Raw genomic sequence first — 20233 nt, 5'->3', positions numbered from 1 at the left:
CATCCCCTTTTCATTTAAAAAAATGCAGGCACATGCCTATAGTGGCTCAGGCTAGAAGCAAGGGGGTGCCAGAGCAGCTTTCCCTTCCCTTTTACAGTGCTGAGCTGAGGGGCGATGTGGCCAGCATGAATGGTGCGTGCCCCTGGTGGCACGGCTGCACTGGCAGAGGTGGGAGCATGACAGTGGCAGCAGAAGCCTGGAAGTGGTGAACAGGGAGCTCCTGTAGGTGCCACTGGTGCTGTTGGGAGGTGGGGGAGGGAAAGTGCTGACCAGGGGTTGGCAACCACTCGCAGGTGCTGCTGGCAGCATCAGTGGCAGCCAAGGGCAATTGCGGACCACCTGCAGAAGCTTCTGGCACCACTGGTGGTGGGGTGGCAAGCAGCGATCACCCACAGGTGCCACTGACAGTGTCAGTGGTGCCTTTTTGTAGGGTGCACCGCCATGCGCAAAGGGTGATGTGCACCCACATGCACCCCCTACATGTCACCCCTGTCCGGCAGGACACTGATTAGGAAGGGGTATAAACTCCTACCCTCCCTGCACCATCCCAGGCTTTTCCCTGCTCACGGGGCAGAAGTGTTGCCAGCCCCCAGCTCCAGCACTCTGAGGCAAAGTGGGGTGGGGTGGGGTGCAGTGCACGCATATGCTGATGATACTGAGCTTTCCAATCTCCCTCTCCCTGTCTGCAAATCTGACAGAGCTACAAACCACAATGTTTATCAACCCATCAGCAAACCAAAAGCCTCTCTCATTAGTTCAAGCTCATCTTAAACAGCTTTTTCCAATGAGGCACATTATCAGCTGACCTGTTGATTAGCTTAAAAAAAAGTCTTAAGCGGTCACTGTCCTGTCTGCCTAATCCAGTGGAATTGGATGGACGGACACACACATACACACCCCTCTCAGCATCAGATAACATATTACAGGCCCAGGGTCCATGGGTCTAGGGTCCGTGCTGTGAGAGATGGGAGGGAAGGGGGAATCCGGGCTTGAACAGCAAGCAGCACAGGAAGCCACACAGACCCTGCTGTGCCTGCATTCTCCACCGGAGCTCTGGCTAGGGAGAAGAAGGGCAGGGCCAATCTCTTCTCTGGAGCAGAGGGAACAGGCTGGCCCCACCTAGCTCAACTCAGCTCAGCTCTGCCCAGCCCAGCCAAGGGTAGTTAGGTCCTGATGAAGCAGGACCCGATCTACAAACATGCAGCTTAAAGTAATCCATGTTTTCATTAAATGTGTCCAGGAAATATCTTCACTTAGTTCACTAAGCGTGTGTACACATTTGGAGTATATCCCCAGGGCTGGGAAAGCTCAGCTACTCACCCCAACTCCAGGGCTGTACTTTCCTACCCCCACCACCATTCCCAATCAGATTATATTTAGCCCCCTGACTCCTTCCATCCCCAGATGCACAACATACTCCACAGACTCGCCATATCCCCCACCAACCTGCTGGCCCTGCCATTTCCACCAAATCCCACCAGACTTGCCAACTTGCCCCCATGGACCTACTAGCCTCCCCAGTTCCATTCATCCGTCTCCCCTAACTTTGATCATGTTCCAGGCACTGGCAAATGTCTACACAAGCAAGGACCTGATCTATGATTATGTTCCTTAAAGTAAGCCACGTGATCAGACATCAGGTCCTGCAAAATGTTCGTGGGCCCTAAGTGGAATAAGTTTTCTTAAAAAACAGGAAATTTTTGATTTTGCCTTTTTTATGAACATTATCAACCAATAATTCTCAACACCAATAATCTGCATAGGGCTCTCCTGTTTCTGTCAAAGGGAGTTGAGCACAAACCACCCTCTAAGAAATTTGAGATGACTCTGATAAGAAGTAACCTGACTCAGCCATATATTTTATAGACTTAAAACAATATGTTGATTCCCCAGTTAATCTGCACACAACAATAATTTCAAAGTATACACTAAATGCAATATAATCATTGGGCAATTTAATTTAACTGATATATTTAGAAAAAAATCTTGGCCTGGCTAGAATAACTGCGTCATAAGACACTTCCTACATTGCAGCACCAACTGTCCTTATTACTTGGGGTGTGATTATGTGGTCCAAGTAAAGAAGACACAGGACATAACTCTACTATGTACCCGATTCGATTTGGAGGAGATTCGGCATGATTCGGGGAGCGAAACTCCAAATCCAAATCAAATCAGGAGACCAATTAAAAGTTCCAAATCAATTTGAATCATCTGAATCGATTCAAAAAAGATTTGGTCACTTCAGAGATTTGGCCACGAACTAAACAGGCAGCTGACACAGCTGCCTCCAGTTGGTAAGTCTGTTGCAGTTGGGGAGAAGGGGGGGGGGGGGGAGAGGGAGGGATTGGGGCTGGGACAAGCTGCCCAACCAGGGCGGGGGGCACAGGATGTGGGTGCAGCAGCGCTGGGAGCAGGGACCCTGCACAGCTCACTCCAGATGGAAGGGGGCAATTGCCATAACCGTAACTCCCAGCACTGCTGTGCCTGCATCCTGCACCCTCCTGCGCTGGCTGGCAAGCGACAGCAGAGCAGAGCCCTCACTCCCAGAACTGATGCAGGTGCAGTAGCGCTGGGAGCGGGGGCTATGCCTGCATCATGTTCCCTGCCCCACGCAGGCTTGGCAAGGGGCAGCACAGCATAGCCCCCACTCTGAGTGCTACCGCATCTGCATCCCGTGCCCCACCACGCCAGCTGGCAGGCAGTGACAGTACCCATTCTGTTGTACTGGCTGGCAAGTGGCAGCACAGCCGAGTCCCCACTCCCAGTGCTGATGTGGGTGCAGCAGCACTGGGAGTGGGGGCTATGCCTTGATGCCTGGAGTGAGCCATGCCTGCACTGCGCCCCCTGCTTCCTCTGCACTGGCTGGGCTGGGTAAGGGATGGGGCTGGGCAGCGCAGCTATGAGGGCTTCTCCCGTGGCTCCCCTACCATGGCAGAGGCAGGCATAGCCAGAGGAGCTTCAGGAGAAGCCCCCATGGCTGCCCTGCCTGGCCCCAGGCTCCTGGCACTTAAAAAAAAAAAGCCATGCACTCACCAGTTGTAGCAGGGGCTATGGGAGCTCTAGGGCAGCGTTCCCCCCAAGCTGCACAGTGCACACCACACATCTTAGAGAGAATGCTGCTCTGGGGCCCCAGGGCAGAGCCCCCCTGCATAGCCTCCATTCCCTGATTCTGCCCCCCCTCCCAGCCCAGCCCCAGCATCCTGGTACTTTAAAAAAAAAAAAAAAGCCCCACACTCACCAGCTCTGGCAGTGGTGGGCAGGCCCTCTGGGGGCTCATGGTAGAGCCCCCTCCACACAGCATGGGGCAGTGGGGATAGCCCTCCCCCCCTGCCTGGGACCCACATGGCAGCTGTTGCATTGGTGCAGTGTGGGTCAGCAGGGTGCTGTGCACTGTTTGGAGCTGGGGCAGCTCCACCTCTCAGCCCTAGTGGCCCCAGCTCCCAGACAGCATGCAGCACCCTGCCAAGCTGCATTGCATTTGTGCCATGGGGCAGCTGCTGCACAGGTGCCAGGCTCCGAGGTGATCCCTGCTGCCCCATGCTGCTCAGAGGGACTCTGCCACATGAGTCCTCAGAGGCCCTGATCCCCACTGCTGCATCCAGTGAGTGCAGGGCTTTTTTTAAGTATCAGGGGCTGGGTGGGCAGATGGGCAGGGCTCCCTGCGGGCTACTCCTGCAGCTCCCCCAGCCTGAGGAGAGGCACACACAGCTGAAGGAGCTGCGGGAGAACTTGCAACCACTCGGCTGTGCCTGCCTCTTCCCGGCTGATCAGAATCTCTGAATCAGCGCCAAATCTCCGATTCCGATTCAGCCAAATCGAATGGAGACAGTGATTTGAATCACTGAATCGAATCACTGCCCTCCGAACCAGCCAAATCCAAATCGAATACTTCCCTATTCGCACAGGCCTAGTAAATACTCAAATGTGGAGTAAAGAAAATACGTAGCAACTTTCACTGGGTGCAAACACTTAGTACATGGACTGTGTTGTTTCCATTCCTGTATTTCACTTCATCCCAAAGTAATCTTTTGGTCAATGCAGGCAGCTGGCTTGAGAGTTCTCATTGCTTGTCTTTTTACCACAAAATTAAATTTGCTACGGTGTAAAATGCAGGGCAACAGCAATCATTTCATATGTCTGTACCTACAGGTATTAGTACAGGAAGGGAAACAGGTTCCAGCGTTTAGCTATGTGGCATATCAGGTATACAGCGCTTATACTTTGTTCCTCCTACTTTGCAGACAGAATAGCAGGAGGGTAGACTGTGATCTCCATCTTGGACTGCTCCATGAACATTGCAACAACTCTTTGCTCTTTACTGTCTAAATGCAGCCCAGAATCTGTTAACAGCGCTGCTCTAGGTTGTGATACCATTACAAAAATTTCTATTGCAATTTGTTCCATAATTCCAGTGGAAAATCTTTTGTAATTAAGTTCCCCTTTTCTAAGTAATGAGCCCCATATCTGTCCAGCCTTGACTCCCCAGCCTAAACGACCAGGTACCTACTTACTGCTGGGTTGACTGGAGGGCTGTTTGGCCCAAATATGGAGCAGGGCTTGAACTCACACCTTTGGAGATCTCAGAAGGCTCCTTAATTCCTCTACTCTCACACTTCCAATGGAGTTGAGGATTCTTGAAATATCTAAATTACTAGCAGAAGCTCTTTATAAAAATTTTTTTTGATTGTTTTCATTGAACTGGGAGAAGTGCTAAAGAAACATTTTTTCAAACAGAAAGAAAAGCTAAATTAATATTTTAAGTTGTCAGTTTGGGAGGGTAGCTTGCTTTTTGTTTTTCTTTACAACAATTTGTTATCCTATACCTCTCCAGCCTCTCATATTTTTTTATCGCAGCATGGCATCTCTCCCCTCTTTTCATTTAAACACATTTAGTGCAACTGCTGGGCTAGAAATGCAAAATTAAATTGCATAGCAGTACGGTCAAAAGTGGCAAGAGTTTTATGTGCTATGCATCTTAAAATGCATTAAGATTGTTATGTGTAAGAACATAATCCGGGAAACCACTTGAAAGGTTACGTTTCCTCTGTAGCAAACTGTCATATACTGATATTTTGGCTAATTCTATAACTTAAATTTAACATTACAGAGATGCAGTTTGTAAGCTTGATCCAAAACCAACAAGTGAACTGGAATAAGACTTAAAAATCAATGTATCCACCACCAATTTTGGGCACTAATCTGTATCTTATAGTATCCCTAGGCCTCCCCATTTTGATGCCCTCTTCATAAAGCTCTATTTTGCATCTGTTACTGAGGTACAGACTGGACTTGCCCACAAGGGACCTGAAACCCAGGTCTCCCACAGTCTTAACCACTGGACTGTCTTCTATTTAGACAAGCCCTTATCCAGTTCACCGTGATGCTGCTATATAGTTTAAGTATGTTGACATACGGTGTCACCATCTAATTGTAGCCACATAACATAGTATTGTTGTTGGGGGAAAGAATATATTTAGCAGGCATTGTTATCCTCAGCGGGGAAACACACAATCAGCTTGCCTGAAAGGCAGGACATTCTGCAGCCCAATGCTCCAAACTCCCTGGCCAGTCACGCAATGTTAAAAAAATATAAGAAAATCAACGAATGCTGAATATAACATTTCAAGTGGTCTCCCACATGATATTCATACGCATAAAAATCTCAATGCATATTAAGCTACCCAGCACGTAAAACGCTTGCCAGTTCTCAACACGCTCAGTGTCACTTATGTTTGCGTGACAATGCGGGAGACAGGGTGCTCCCCACCCGGACCCCCCCATGGTACTAGGGATACAGAAAGCACCCTCCCTTCCCCAGGTGCATGTCGTCATGGCCAAGAGCAGAGGCCAGCGATAGAAACCGATGTAAATTCCCCGTTGCAAACAGGGGAGCTCAATCTAGTGGCAACTCCCGGCGGCGGCGGCGGCGGCGGGGGCGGGGGGCAGCCTGCTTGCCACAGCAGATCTGACCCATATTGCCGGTGCAGGGAGCCTGCGGGAAGGGGCTCCGCTCCCGCCGATCCGGACGCCTGCCGCTCCCCAGCAGAAACCTGAACGCCTCGGCGCGTCTCCGTGCTCGGACGGGGCAGGTCCCCGCAGCTCGGCGGCCGCGAAACTTGGCGGGGCTCGGCGGGCTGGCAGCAGCAGGATCCCGCCACCCCGGCCCGGGCGGCTCCCTGCCCCGCGGCGCGCCGCGCTTGCACGCAGCTGCATTGCAACGTGACCGGGGCGCGGGACCCCCGGCCCGCATCCCGCGGGGCTGGGCAGGGGGCGAGTGCCCCGCATCGCCTACCTGCGCCGGCGCTCATGGCGCTGCCCCGCGGGAGCCGCTGCCCCTGCACCTGTTACGCATCCGAGCGCCTCCGCCGCTGCCCGCAGCCTCCTCCGGGCAGCCGCATCCCGCGGCGCGGCGGGGCGGGGCGGGGCGGGGCGGGCGCCCGCAGGAGGTGGCGGCGCGCCGGGCTGCCCTGCCCCGCAGGTGGCCGCGGCGCCGGCTGACAGCTCTAGCGCAGAGAGAGGCGGCGGCGGCGGCAGGCTGGGAAGTGTAGGCTGCGCTGCCTACTGCGGAGGCGGCGGGGGAACTACATCCCCCTCCATGCTTTGCTCCAGCCGGGGGGGCTCGCCCGCAGCCGGCGGCGCCCCGCACGTGGCCGCGCGCTCGGGGCGGCTCGAGGAGCTGCGGATTCGGCTGCAGAAGTTGCGGAGCTTTCCGCAGAGGGAGAGCAGGCCGTAGGCCAGGATGCTGACTGAGCGCGGTCTCTACTTGACATATCGAGCCAGCTTCCGGCGGTGGTGCTCTTCCTCCCTGCTCTCGCCGCTGGGGGGCAGGCTGCTTTTTACTTCAGAACCAGCGGGGACTTGGCCGAGGCGGCAGGGCCGTGCGAGGGGCAGCCGGCTCCTCCCTGCCACCCGCGAGGCGCCCCTGAGCGCGGTGGTGCACCCCCTGCAAAAAGGCGCTGCTGACACTGCCGGTCATCGCTCGCCACGCCCCTCCCTTCCCCTGCCACCAATGCCACCAGCAGCATCTGCAGGCGGTCCCCAAACACTACTGCCCGCCATCGATGCTGGACTGGAAAAGGGTCAGCATGGTTCCCATTTTCACCAAAGGGAGGAAGAAGGACGCAGGGAACTATAGGTCAGTTAGTCTTACCTTGATCCTGGGGAAGCTTTTTGAGAGAATTGTCCTGGTGCATATCCACAAGGGGCCAGCAGGAAAGGTTATGCTTAGGGGCAACCAACACGGGTTCATTAGAGACAGGTCCTGTCAGACCAACCTGGGGGCCTTCTACGACCAGGTCACAAAAGCCTTAGATGCAGGGGTAGCAGCGGTCGTAGTTTGTCTGGACTTTAGGAAGGCCTTCAACACTGTTTCTCACCCCATTCTCATTAAAAAACTGGGGGACTGTGGTGTCGACACTCACATAGTCAAATGGGTCGCCAACTGGCTGGAGAGTGGTGGTGGATGGTTCATTTTCGACCTGGAGGGATGCGGGCAGTGGGGTCCCCCAGGGCTTGGTCCTCGGGCCAGCACTGTTCAACAACTTCATCAGGGACTTGGACGAGGGGGTAAAAAGTACCCTGTTCAAATTTGTTGATGACACTAAGATGTGGGGGGAAGTGGGCACGCTAGAAGGGAGGAATAGGCTGCAATCAGACCTAGACAGGTTACAGGGGTGGGCAGATGAGAACAGGATGGGATTCAGCACTGACAAGTGCAAGGTGATGCACCTGGGGAGGAACAACCAGCAGCATACCTACAGGCTGGGGAACTCCCTTCTCACCAGTGCAGAGGCAGGAAAGGATCTTGGAGTCATCATTGGTGCCAAGATGAACATGGGCCGGCAGTGTGGGGACGCGGTCAGGAAGGCCAACTGCACCTTGTCATGCATCCACAGATGGATCAAGAAGGTGATCCTCCTCCTCTATGCGGCACTGGTCAGGCCACAGCTGGAGTACTGCATCCAGTTCTGGGCGCCGCACTTCAAGAGGGATGTGGACATGGAGAGGGTCCAGAGTAGGGCCACCCGCATGATCAGGGGGCAGCAGGGCAGGCCCTACGAGGACAGGCTACGGGACCTGAACCTGTTCAGCCTTCACAAGAGAAGGCTGAGGGGGGATCTAGTGGCCTGTTACAAACTAGTCAGAGGGGACCAGCAGGCATTGGGGGAGTTTCTGTTCCCCCAAGCACTACCAGGAGTGACTAGGAATAACGGTCACAAGCTAGCAGAGGGTAAATTCAGACTAGACATCAGGAGGCGCTACTTCGCGGTCAGGGCAGCTAGGATCCGGAACCAACTTCCAAGAGAAGTGGTGCTGGCTCCTACCCTGGGGGTCTTTAAGAGGAAGCTAGATGGTCACCTTGCTGGGGTCACCTGACCCCAATACTCTTTCCTGTCCATGGCAGGGGGTCGGACTTGATGATCTGCTCAGGTCCCTTCCAACCCACCCAACTATGAAACTATGCTGCCATAGGCGTCTGCGGGTGGTCACTGACTGCTGGTCGGCGCTCGCCACCTGCCTCCCCACTCCCTGCTGACAGCGCCGCAGCTGCCTGCGGGAGCTCACCACTTGCCTCCGAAAGTGCTACCGCAGCCTGTTGGAGCTCACTGTGCCCCACACCAGCCTCCTGGGCACAAGGCGTTCATGCTCCCAGCTCTTCATGTCAGCAGCCCAAGGCAAACTTTAGTATTGGGCCCCCCTTTGCCAGAGATAAATGTTAATAATAATTTTTAAACAACCAATTTTGGGGCCCTCTTTGTGTCTGGGCCCTCGGTGACTGCTTGGTTCACCCATGCCTGTTTCCGGCCCTGCATGTCAGCATCTGTTTTATGAAGTGTGCTGAATAAAAAAAAAAAAGGCTGACAGTCAAGAGAGCTGGTACCACCACTGCTTTACCTACCACCTAAAGTGGTAGTCTTGAAGTAGAAAACTTGTCTAACTCTACCCCCAGTCTGCAGCTGGCCCTCTGAAAGGTATCACCCAAACAAATCCTTGTCTCTCACAACTCCTGGGCCATCCCATCAGTCTAGCACAGGGGTTCTCAACCTTGATGGAGTCAAGCCACTCCTCACTGGACCCAGTGCTGCCCCCTGTAACTTTTGAGCATGCAGTGGCATTGAATACGGAACCCTAATTTATGTACTAGTGGCTACTTCCTTGGAGAGGGGTCTGGCAATGGGGGTGTGGGATCCTTCAGGCAGGACCAAGTGTGCAACAGCCTTTAGCTGCTTAGCTTATCCCCTCACACCTAGTGACACCCTTCAAAGGAGCTTCAGGGTGCCCTGGCACCCTGGCTGAGAATCATTGCTCTAATATCACCTACAGCTGGAGCATTCCAAAATTGCTCCGTGCATTTACAGGGAGTGGCTCTGGACTGACTTCAGCATGAACCAACGGTGTTAAACTCCCCAGTTTCTGGGCTTTTTTTAGGATACCCCCTAAACCCCAGGTACTGGGCAAGATTTGCCATTAATGGAGAAGTTGGATCACGCTGCTGCACCTGGCACCCTGACTTGCCACTGAATCCCATTGCAATTGCAGGTGCCCTGTACTTCAGAGGATAAGATCCTAGATCCCCCAGGGGGATTTTTTGCCCGAAGAGTGGCATCAGCCCCTACTGACCTGTCCTAGTTCTAAGTAATAGAATCTCTCCACAGGAGCATTTGACCTTGCAGGGAGCTAAGCATCTTTAAATCCTAGTGGTTTCAGTGGGAACTGAAAGCACTCTGCCTAATACAGGACTGGGCTTTATATCCCCATTCAATTTAAGTTAGACATTGGAGGATAAATTGAAGAGTCCTATGTTAGTAAGTGTGGCTGTCAACAACTGCTGCAGGCCAGTAGTGGGTGATATACTTTCTGTCCATATCCCTTTCCTGCTAATGCTTTGACAGCTGAAGTTTGTGTAGTTCTTTGAGAAGTGTGCTGAGAAAATGAAAGGTGTTCTTACAATATTCATAAACTGGCTTTGACTATAGAGGGGGAGGGATAGGAAGAGCAGGAACCTGTATTACTGCTTTCAGTTGTGGAAGTATCATGTCCTAGAGTAGGGATGGCCACCCAGTAGAACATGTATCATGGACAACTTGTATGCGGCCAGCTGGGGAGAGGCCAGGCAGCCCAGCAGTGGATAAGGCAGGCAGGAGAAAATAGAGCAGTAGGTGAGGGGTGGGTGTTCAGGGAAAGTACAGAGCATGTTTGTGACATACCTGTGGTAAAAAAAGGTTGACCCTCACTGACCTAGAGCAGTGGTGGTCAACTGGGAGTATTTGTACTTCTAGGGGTTACTTAAAAAAGGTCCTATGGGGTACGCAGACCAAATGTGACTGATAAATGCCATGTGCGGGCACACAGCTGCGGCACAGCACACCGGCGGCCAGGAGAGCAGCCAGGTTGGGCTGGTAAGTATGTTGCGAGGGAAGGAGCAGATTGAGGCCCCAGCTGTGGGGGAGGGAGTGGGGCTGGCACTGCCCAGCTAGGGCAGGGCGCTGGACTGAGCCATGCGTGTGGGGGGGGAGGTTATCTCTTTTGCGTGCCCCCCCAAGAGGGCACGAGGTGGGGTATGCCCCCAGATTATGTGGGACAGGGTGGGATGCTGCTGCAGGCTGGGGCCAGTGCCAGCCAGAGGGCCTGGGCAAGGCTGCGCTTGGGGCCAATGGTGGTGGTGCTGGGAGGGGGCTACAGCCACCAAAATTTGCCGTAGCACCCCACTTCCCATAGTCCCCTCCCAGCGTTGCTGCCACCCACTCCCAGCACAGCCCAGCCCAGCCCCTGCCAGGAACAGCCCAGTGCTGGCCCTAGCCCACAGCTACAGCCCATCCTGTCCTGCCCCACCATGCATGTGGATCCAAGGGCACACACCCTCCGTGTCCTGCCGGGGGTATGCACAGCTGTGGGAGTTGGGGCGGAGCATGGGACTGAGTGGCGGTTCATCTGGGGGCAGGAGGGGGGACAGCTCCTGTGGCTGCATGCACCCCAGAAGGGCACGGCGGGGCAGGGGGAACAGTGCTCCACGCTCTGCGTGGGGCACAGCAGGGTGCTGCTGCCAGCTGGGGCAGTGCTGGGCTCTTCCTGGTGGGGGCTGGGCTGGGCTGCACTCGAGGTGGGCAGTGGCAGCACTGGGAGGGGGTTACAGGAGGCTGTCGCTACTCCAGAATTCACTGTAGTCCCCCAACCCTCCATCCCAGCGCTGCCGCTGCCCAGCACAAGTGCAGTGGCCCAGCCCCTGTCAGGAACAGCCCAGCATTGGCCCCGGCTGGCACTGGCAGCCTGGCCTGCCACATGCAGATGTGGTGGCACACTCCCATGCCCTCCCGGGATGAGTGCACCAGTGGGAGCCACCACACACTCTCCACGCCCTCCGAATGAGCTGCTTGCAGGTTCATCCCGTGCTCTGCCATAGCTGTGCAGCCTGAGCCCCACTCCCTCCCTCACCATGGGGAGCTCGATTTGCACCCTCCACCCCATAAAAATTAGAAAAAGATATAAAGGGGTTCCTGAGGTAGAACTTTGAGAGAGAAGGGATACACTTGTTTAAAAAAGTTGAAAACCCCTGACCTAGAGGAAAGGTAGTTTGACAAGTAGGTGCTTTTATTTATTTTAAAATTGTTACATTATATAACAAATTTCTAAATGTATATCAGTGAAAACTGATGTTAATCTTCACACACATATATTTTCAGTGTGTTCTAAATTTATGTAGTGGCAAAACATAACTGCCTCATAGAAGCTAGCTAAGACTAATGGAAAGTTGTATTTTCTACCACTTCAAGCAACATTAGTCAACTTTAAATTTACTTTCCCCTTCATTTATTTGAGTAAGATTTTCCATCAATGGTATGTCTAAATTCTATTAATCTAGAAAGATTTCATAAGATTGCTTTTCTTCTAGCCATTTGATTTTAAAACTTCTAGCCTCAGCTATTTGGTTCGATACTGTCTCTTTATATTTCAAATATTGATTTTGTTCATCAAAATCTCAAGCTAGGTAAATTAAAAATTGATACTGTTTCAATTGCTTGCTTATCATTATCAAATGTGTAGGAAGGAGCTGGGTAAGTAACAGCAGCAGGTTTTTAAAAATTTCAGTTCTCCATCAGTCCAAGAAAGATCTTTGCCTTTCTATTTTTTTCAGGAAAAATGTTGAAAGGCATAATTAGACCTACTAGAGCCAACAGCATGGTGGTTTGGGTACTTGCCACTTGAACTTGTGGGAGACCCAGGTTCTACTCTGCCCAGTTTAAAAAACGGAATCAGCCCACGTCTCCTACCACTAAACATTAGAGCTACAATTGTCCTCTCTCTTCCCTTTCAACAGCTCTACACATTACACTGTAGAACTAGGAGTGTCCTTGAAAAGCTTTATTGAAACTGATATGTTTTCACAAAGTTTGGCTTACAGGAACCAGGTATTTCTGACACATGCACACCAACTTCCAGATAGCTCTACTACTAAATGCTCAAGTCCCCTCTGAAAGTGTTACCTAGAAAGTCTTGGAAATTAAATTCCCTACACTTTTTGGGCCAGACCGCATTCTATCTATTACACATTTAAGTCCAATTCTATTATACCCTGTTAAAGTTCTGAAAATTCATGAATGTGTCTACTTTTGCAATGCACCAGCATCCTACCCTTAAGAAAAAGTCATAAATAAGCAGTGAAGAGGAGGAGGATCCATCCACCTTTTGCATTAGCTGTTTTTCAGGGGCTCAAGCAAAGTGAAACAATCACACTTAGGTACCCAAGTCCACTTACACATCTAACAGGAGAAATAGAATCACGCCCTTAGATACTTTTAATTCCTACTAGGCATCTCCGCATCTTTGGACACTTATGAAAATCAGCACCGTACCTAGACTCCTGGTGGCCCTGGGTGAACTTTTAGTATCAGGCCTGCCTTCGCTAGAGATGATAATAATAATAATAATAATAATAATAATAATAATAATAATAGGGCAACAGAAAAAAATTACCATTTTCAGGCCCCCTTTCTGCCCAGACCCAGGGCAGCTGCCTCGTTCACCCATACCTGTCTCCGAGTCTGATGAAAATTGGGCTTTGGTAATTAAGATGCACGAGACATATCACATTTTTTTACCCTCAAATCTCCTCGTGTATCACATTCTCTCCATGTGCCTTTTCTTGCCAACCAATACATTTTATAAAAGATGATAATCTACTAGGTTATAGATATTTTCTTTTTTTAATAGCTCAGATGGGGAACCTGTCGTCCACCCCTGTCTCTGTCAATATCCATGAGTTTTTCTTTCTGTATCATATTCTCCCATCTTCATGAGCTGCAATTTTTCTTTTGCAGCCACTGCTATTCAGAGCTTACAGTTAAATACTGCTCTGTTTACGCTCATTTCTACAGCAATGTAAATTTTCTGTTACTGAAAGACCTCTTTTTAAAGCGTCTGACATTCTGTGATTTGTAAATATTATGAATACATATTTTGAAAGGTTTCCCATTTGTTTAACATCTAATAGTTTTATTTGTTTACATTCATTACTGAGGTTCAACATCAACTCTTCTTAATCAGTTATCTTATTCCACACGTAGGTCTATTGAAATCAAGTTGGCTACTCACATGCAAGCATTAACAAAATGCTTACGTGCTCCTCACCAGAACTGCATGGTGGTAGAATTGGACCTTAAAATCATAGACTTGTCTTTTCCTCAACATATGAAGCCCCAGGGCTGGGGTAAGCAGCTGGGCTTTACCAGCCCGGGGCTGTGTCATGAACACATGCGGGCATTCACAAGATCGGGTTAACCCTTCACCCTCCTGAAGTGAACTAACTTAGATCAGGTGCATCATTTTTGGGGTGATTTAAGACTTTCAAACACCTACCTGACTGGGCATTTAGATCAATCGAATTGTGGTTAGGTCTATCTAAGTGTAATGCTCATATGTATCCTATGTTTGTCTTTCTCTTATTAGTCACATTTCTTATCTCTCCAAGCCTTGATTACACTGGAAATTGCTCTTCAATAGACAGCAACCAATGTAGCTGTACTGGTACAAATCTAAAGCTCTACCCCAAATCTATGCCATGATTTATTCTGTTTTCAGGCAACTACATCAGTGAATAGCTACCAGTTGCTGAAGTCAAGAAAAATTCCAAAGACATATGAGCTTCTAGTTATAAGCAATATCAATCTCTAACCTTATCCTACATAGCCCTGATCTTTGTTGCACTCTTTGGGCACTAATAAGTGAAATGAAAGGAAACAAAAATAACAAAGCAGAAAAGTGAGACTTTTCTAGTACAAGATTTATAAGCTAGAAGATCTTGATTGTACTTCCAATGCACTTCTGGCTATGGAAATACACTGCAGACTATTCAGTGAGAGGTACATATGCTTATAAATAATGAATTAGTGTGATGCAGACATAATGAAATAGCAAACTATTGTAATATTAAAGTGTCTGCATCATTGTGACAACCTGTATAAAGCTCCTCTCAACCTGTGGGCAGCATAAAACGTATTAGTGCAACAGAGTCTTAATTTAAACATTGTCAGTCTTAATATATTATGATCTATAGGTCAAACATAACTCTCAGGCAAATTTTGAAACGAGAAAATGAAAACAACAAAGGGTGCAATCAAGGAAGATTAAAGAAATCTTGGTTGGAACAGGACAATCAGACTTGTTGTCTTGCAGACAGTAAATTCTTAAGTGAGCTGGTCAAGCAATTGCTTGACGCAATGAAAATTGCAATGGATTAACCAATGCCTACATATAATTTATGCAGAAGAGAAACTAGGGGCCATCCAACAGGAGAGACTAGTAGAAATGCAAAGAAAAATAAATCCCATGAGTTATCTGGGAGTGACAACAGGACGAGCGTGAGCAACGTTGGAAATCACTACTACTCAAAAAAAAAGTATTAAAATAAAAACATGCATTTGCAGAAGTTTTGCTGTATATACTTATTGTCCCATCTGATCTATCTTTTCAGCTGAGATGGGGTAATAAGTATGTACAGCAAAACTTCAGCAAATACATGTTCATGACCAGAACACTTTTGGTATTATAATGCATTCTATTGTAAACACATGCTGAGCTTTGTATGTCTGTATTACATGTCACATAGGAAAGATTGCACTGGGTCTCCAACTATAACAATATTCTATATAGGAAGCTATATCTTCCTGCTTCCAGTAGGCTATATCACAGTCATGTGTAATTTGATTGTAAGAAGAAGCTAAGCCCCTTTTTGGGTTGCAGGATTTAAATAAAATATATAAGTTAAAAATTTAGCAAATCCTAAATTGTTAGCTAATCCTATATTCTAATGTTAACACCGTCTGAGTAATGCTCACTACCAATTGCAGCTGGATAGATGCATCCAAGATAACAACCTGGCCTCAGTTACACAAGTCCTCATTACCTCCAAGCTAGATTACAGTATATGTGGTCATCGGTCACTTATACATGTGATGGAGCTCTGCTCCGACGCATGCTAATTAGCATCTGTTGGAGCAGACTCCATTAAAATAGAGCCTGTTGAAGTGTGCTAATTAGTGTGTTCCAGCATCCTCCACGTCACATGTATTCAGGGTCCTCATGTTTTACAATGGTGACGGGGGCACTTTAACTAAAGCTTGTCATGTATAGATGCCCAAACCCAAAGGCATCAGCTGTTAGAAAAACTATTCAGTCTGAAACACATCTCCTCAGGAACATTAAACAATGGTATAATGGCTTCTTAAATTACCAAGTCAAACTGAAGGCTCCATCCTTACATTCAAGGTGCTCAATGGCCTGGGCCCAGTCTAGCTATAAAAACTCACCTAAAAGTTGTCGATGAGGTCAGTGGACACCAGCATAATGAAACTTTCTACCACAAGGCTAAAGCTTGTCCATGTAGTAAACAGCTTTTAGGTGCTGACCTAAGAAGCTGAAGTTTACAAAACTCATCACAAAACTCAACATCTTCTGTCTCAAGCATAAGCACGTCTTCAATCTTCCTTCTCTAATATTAAAAACCAAAAAACCCCCAAATTAAAATCTTATTGAAGCTGCATATAAAACTCACCCATTACACAGGAGATGAGAAAATATCAGTGGCATTGCTCTTTTCCCATAATGCGCTTTTCGAAAGTGCTCAAAAAATGACAGCAACAAGGACAGCATACAAACTGAAAATGCATTTTATACAACAGAAAAATGGACTATAGTTGCCACTTCACTAGAATTAGTTCATTCCCTGTATTCAATGAGTGAAGTCAGTCAGGAAAACTACCTATGCTTGCATTTGTGCCTCTTTTCAAGTACTTGGTCTCTGGCCTGAAACAACCCAGAGCAACCTCACTGGAAGCTTTCATACTGGAGTGCATAGGTGAGTGAGGTATAACAAGGACACACTGACCCACTTGTTACCTGGGACCCACCACAGAAACACCCAAATGAGTCAGAGACGATCTCATAGAGGTCCCTGAGCAACAGTTTCACAAGAAGCTGCCTATACCTTATTTATGCTAAATATTCTAATATGTGGTAGTCTGATTGGTTTTATTTAATTCTGTTTCACTAAAATTTTGGGGACAGGACTGAACCAGATTGCTTGTGGACTTGTAAAGTGTCAATTAGTTGGAACTTATATCCTTGGTAAAGTAAAACAGAGAGTTTCATATCTCCTTTCCTTTGCCATTGTGGAAAGCTGTTTAATACGGTCCTGTTTCTTTTTTACCTTAGTTTACAGTCTTGTTTTACAAGGCTGTTTTGACAACTTATCTAAGGATATTAACAAAAACACATATATTATTGCAAAAAAGCATAATACATTTGGTTACATCAATTGCTATAACTTGTAAAGGCAAGGTCTAGTCTATCTGGATTATTTAACTTATGGTCTCCCCTTATACTGTCTTCCCACGCTTTGTGTTCTGGTTAATTAGATCTTATTACTGGTTTAGCTGGACACATTGATTGCTTCCTTTACATTGCTGATCAAGCTGGTTATCACATCTGCAAATACTCATTCTCTGGCCACTCAGAAACAAGGTTTGGGACTCCTTAACCACATTTCTACAATTTGGCCTATGCCTCTTGAAAACAGCCAGGGCTGACAACACCACCACCAAACATTAAGTACCCGTCAGGAAAGTGTTATCCAATTTACTCCTGACTGGATTTCCCTTGTTGTGGGATATACGAACTCACTGAAATGCATACCCTGCCCCCAACATACCTTTACATAATTCTTGCCTTGCTTATAGGACTAAAGGGATTAGAAACTGCATAGTCCCAGACATCTGAAAGCAAGGTAAAGAGTAAATTCACTTCATCACTACGTTTTTATGGATTTTTGCTATGGTAGAAGAACCCTAGTTTTCATCTCAGATGTCTCCAAAATGTAGATGGCTCTCTCAACTGTCAGTATTTACGGAGGCTTGTCTTGCTTCTCTCAGTTTGCCATCTACCACAGAATCCTTATTCCTAAACTCCCCTGAAACAGATTACAACAGCTACACAAAATGATGTTCCCTATGTGGGAGATTACTATGCAAAATATCAGTGGTCTTAGACCTTTTCCAGTGATTTTTGCAAATGTAAGATATACTCTCTTGTAGTGAGCAGGCTACTGCGTAATGCAATTATTCTTCTCCTTTGGCTGACTTTTAAGTCACCCCACCTCTAAGAATGTAACAAGAGACCCATCAGAAAGGGCCAAGGAAGAGTACTGAAGCAGTAGAAGGTATACTACTTGCTACATTCATTTATGTTCATACATTTTCAACTAGAGGGCAGCAGTAGGCTAGAATAATTCCTGTCAAAGGCAGACATTTACACTAAAAAAATGTATAGGCAAAATTTAAAATTGATTCAATTATCTACTGGGTAAAAGCCAAACTTACAAAGAAAAGATAGTGCCTACACTACAGTGAAGTTGAAATGATATAAAAGCTATTAAATCAGTACTACTATTAGAGTTACTATTAAATCAAATGGCACCAGTGTTTACAATCATCTTTTCTAAATGGTGAAAGCTATATTTAGTACGTAGTTTTGAATTCATGAAATGCAATATTTAATTAGTAGATTTTCTATATGTAAACAAAAATCATTATATGATGATAAGAAGGCAAAGTTCTGGGATCTCTCATTCTCATTGACAAACCAGAAATCATCTTTTGAACCTCTGCATGGGTGCATTCCTTGTACAAACATTCCTGAATCAAAATTAATGTTGTCTAGAACAATGGTAACTAAGTCACTGACATTATGCCTCCAGTAAATTGGCCAGTATTTATAGGATGGGGGCAGTAAAAGACTGAATCTCTGCCATGAAGAACTCATGATCTAAACAGACTACCCATACAATAGTGTGAAATGTGGGGAATATAATTATTCTCATCTCAGAGCTGATGATCTCAGAAGTTTAAGCAGCTTATTGAAAATTACATAAGAACCCTGTGACAGAGCCAGAAATTGAACTCAGATCTGCTACATTCCAATCAAATCCTTTAAATTCATCCTTCTCCTACTAGAAAGAAATTCAAGACAGACCAGTCAATGTGTGGGGGTATCATTTAACATGTTCTTTAGCAGAGTAATAACACAACTTGGAAAATATCTCTCCATATAACATCTTGAGGAGATAATGGCACTTCATCAGCAGCCTCATCTCTGATGGATTATACTGATGGAGACAAGAATAATTTTTTAGTGAAAGACTGCAAGGACTGCTTTTGTGAGTTGCTGCTGCATCATCAAGTTAGTTTCCCTATTACCCTTTAGCTATGAAAAGGATTGACCTGTCATAAATACACTTCAGTTCCAGGCAGCCCGCTCACACCTCCTCAATGCAGATCTAGGCAGCAGTTTTTCAGCATTCCCACCATGCTAAGAAGTCAAACTGTCTATACCCTACAAAGAACACTTCTGCTGGTTACGTTATAAAAACTGAGTCAGATCACCATGTCATTTCAGATGCATACATTTGTAAACTTAAAGGCTAGGTACAGACATTACACATAAACTGGTTTAAGTGATTAGAAACTGGTTTAAATCGGTAACAGAACAGGCATTGAGTGCACATAATCCAGTTTGAAAATGGCTGAAACCGGTTTGCAATGAACCTGATTGAATGTAGTATCAGGCTTAACTGATCTGGGTCAAAACAGTTTATGCAAGGTCTGTCCCAGACCCTTTGCTGGTTTAAGTTAAACCAGACTCCCCCAGCATCCGGGCATGTTCTCTAAGTGAGGCAGGGCTTTCTGATCCACAGTAGGGCTGGCTCCTCCCCACTGCGGCTCCAGCAGAGACCTGCAGGCACAGCAGGGTCTGCTGGCTTCCCTGTGCCCCCCTCCCTTCCCACTCACTGCTTAAGAGAGGAGGGAGGGATCTCTGCTCCCACAGCATAGACCGTAGCCAGCATGTGGTACGCTAGCTAATGCTGTGTAAGGCAAATAGCACAGTGTCTGCTTGGGACTTTTTGGAACTAATCAACAGCTCAATTGGCAATGTCCAAGGATCCTGGTTTTCTCTTATTAAAAAAAGCCCCAATTTACAGGGTAAAAAAATAACCCCAAAATCCACATTTTTTCTCATCAAAGTGAAATGTGACTAATACGTACATACATATACATGCACGTACACATACATATACACATAGCTAACCTGCAAAAATCAAATCAATTCAGGCTCAGGCTTTTCAAATGTCTGTCCCTAGCCAAACAGAACAGATTGGTATACCCTCACCAAAACGTGACGGGATTTTACATATTTGAATCCACTCATACATAGCTAGAAGTGGATACTACAAGAAATGAGAGGATATTAGTAGGGCCCCTAAATATCAAGTAATATTCATAGGATAGCAAAACCAGATTATATTTGACAACTGATAGAAGAAACATTTCAAATATCTGACTTTTTTCATATAACTGCAGCAGAAGCTGACAACAAAACTCTAGAAACCGTGATAGAGAAATGAAATCCTTCATGCATCTTGCACTACCACTAGTTGTTCCTAGTGAACGCCTGTGCCACGTGCACTCCAGCACATGGCAAATTACCCTGAGGGCAAGAAGGGAGGCTGGCCCCAGCAGCCTTACCTGGGGTCCTGGAGGCCTCCTGGGGCTACAGAAGTGGCGATTCTGTGCACTGAGCCTGACTGGCCGTGACAGCACATCTCTGAGCAGCTCAGCTCCGCTTTTGAGTAGGTGCATGCTGCCTGTGCATGTGCTGCTCTGCTTTCTTTTCTGTGGATATC

General features: G+C 47.5%; 1 protein-coding gene across 11 annotated transcripts in view; it reads right to left on the bottom strand.

The window, feature by feature from the left end:
• Window positions 1-6513, bottom strand: part of ABLIM2 (actin binding LIM protein family member 2) — a 270175-nt gene extending 263662 nt beyond the window's left edge. For all 11 annotated transcript variants that reach the window (XM_090035514.1, XM_090035516.1, XM_090035518.1 and 8 more), the window contains exon 1: window positions 6296-6513. In XM_090035514.1, coding sequence (XP_089891640.1) covers window positions 6296-6311 — 16 coding nt within the window. In that variant the 5' untranslated portion in view covers window positions 6312-6513. The remainder of the gene's footprint in view (window positions 1-6295) is intronic.
• Between the last annotated feature and the right edge of the window lie 13720 nt (window positions 6514-20233).

This window comes from Crocodylus siamensis, chromosome 2 (assembly GCF_052110815.1).
Source record: "Crocodylus siamensis isolate JL-2025a chromosome 2, ASM5211081v1, whole genome shotgun sequence".
Taxonomy (NCBI): Eukaryota; Metazoa; Chordata; order Crocodylia; family Crocodylidae; genus Crocodylus; species Crocodylus siamensis.
Note: the sequence above shows the minus strand (reverse complement) of the source record. Positions and strands in the feature narration are given on the sequence as shown.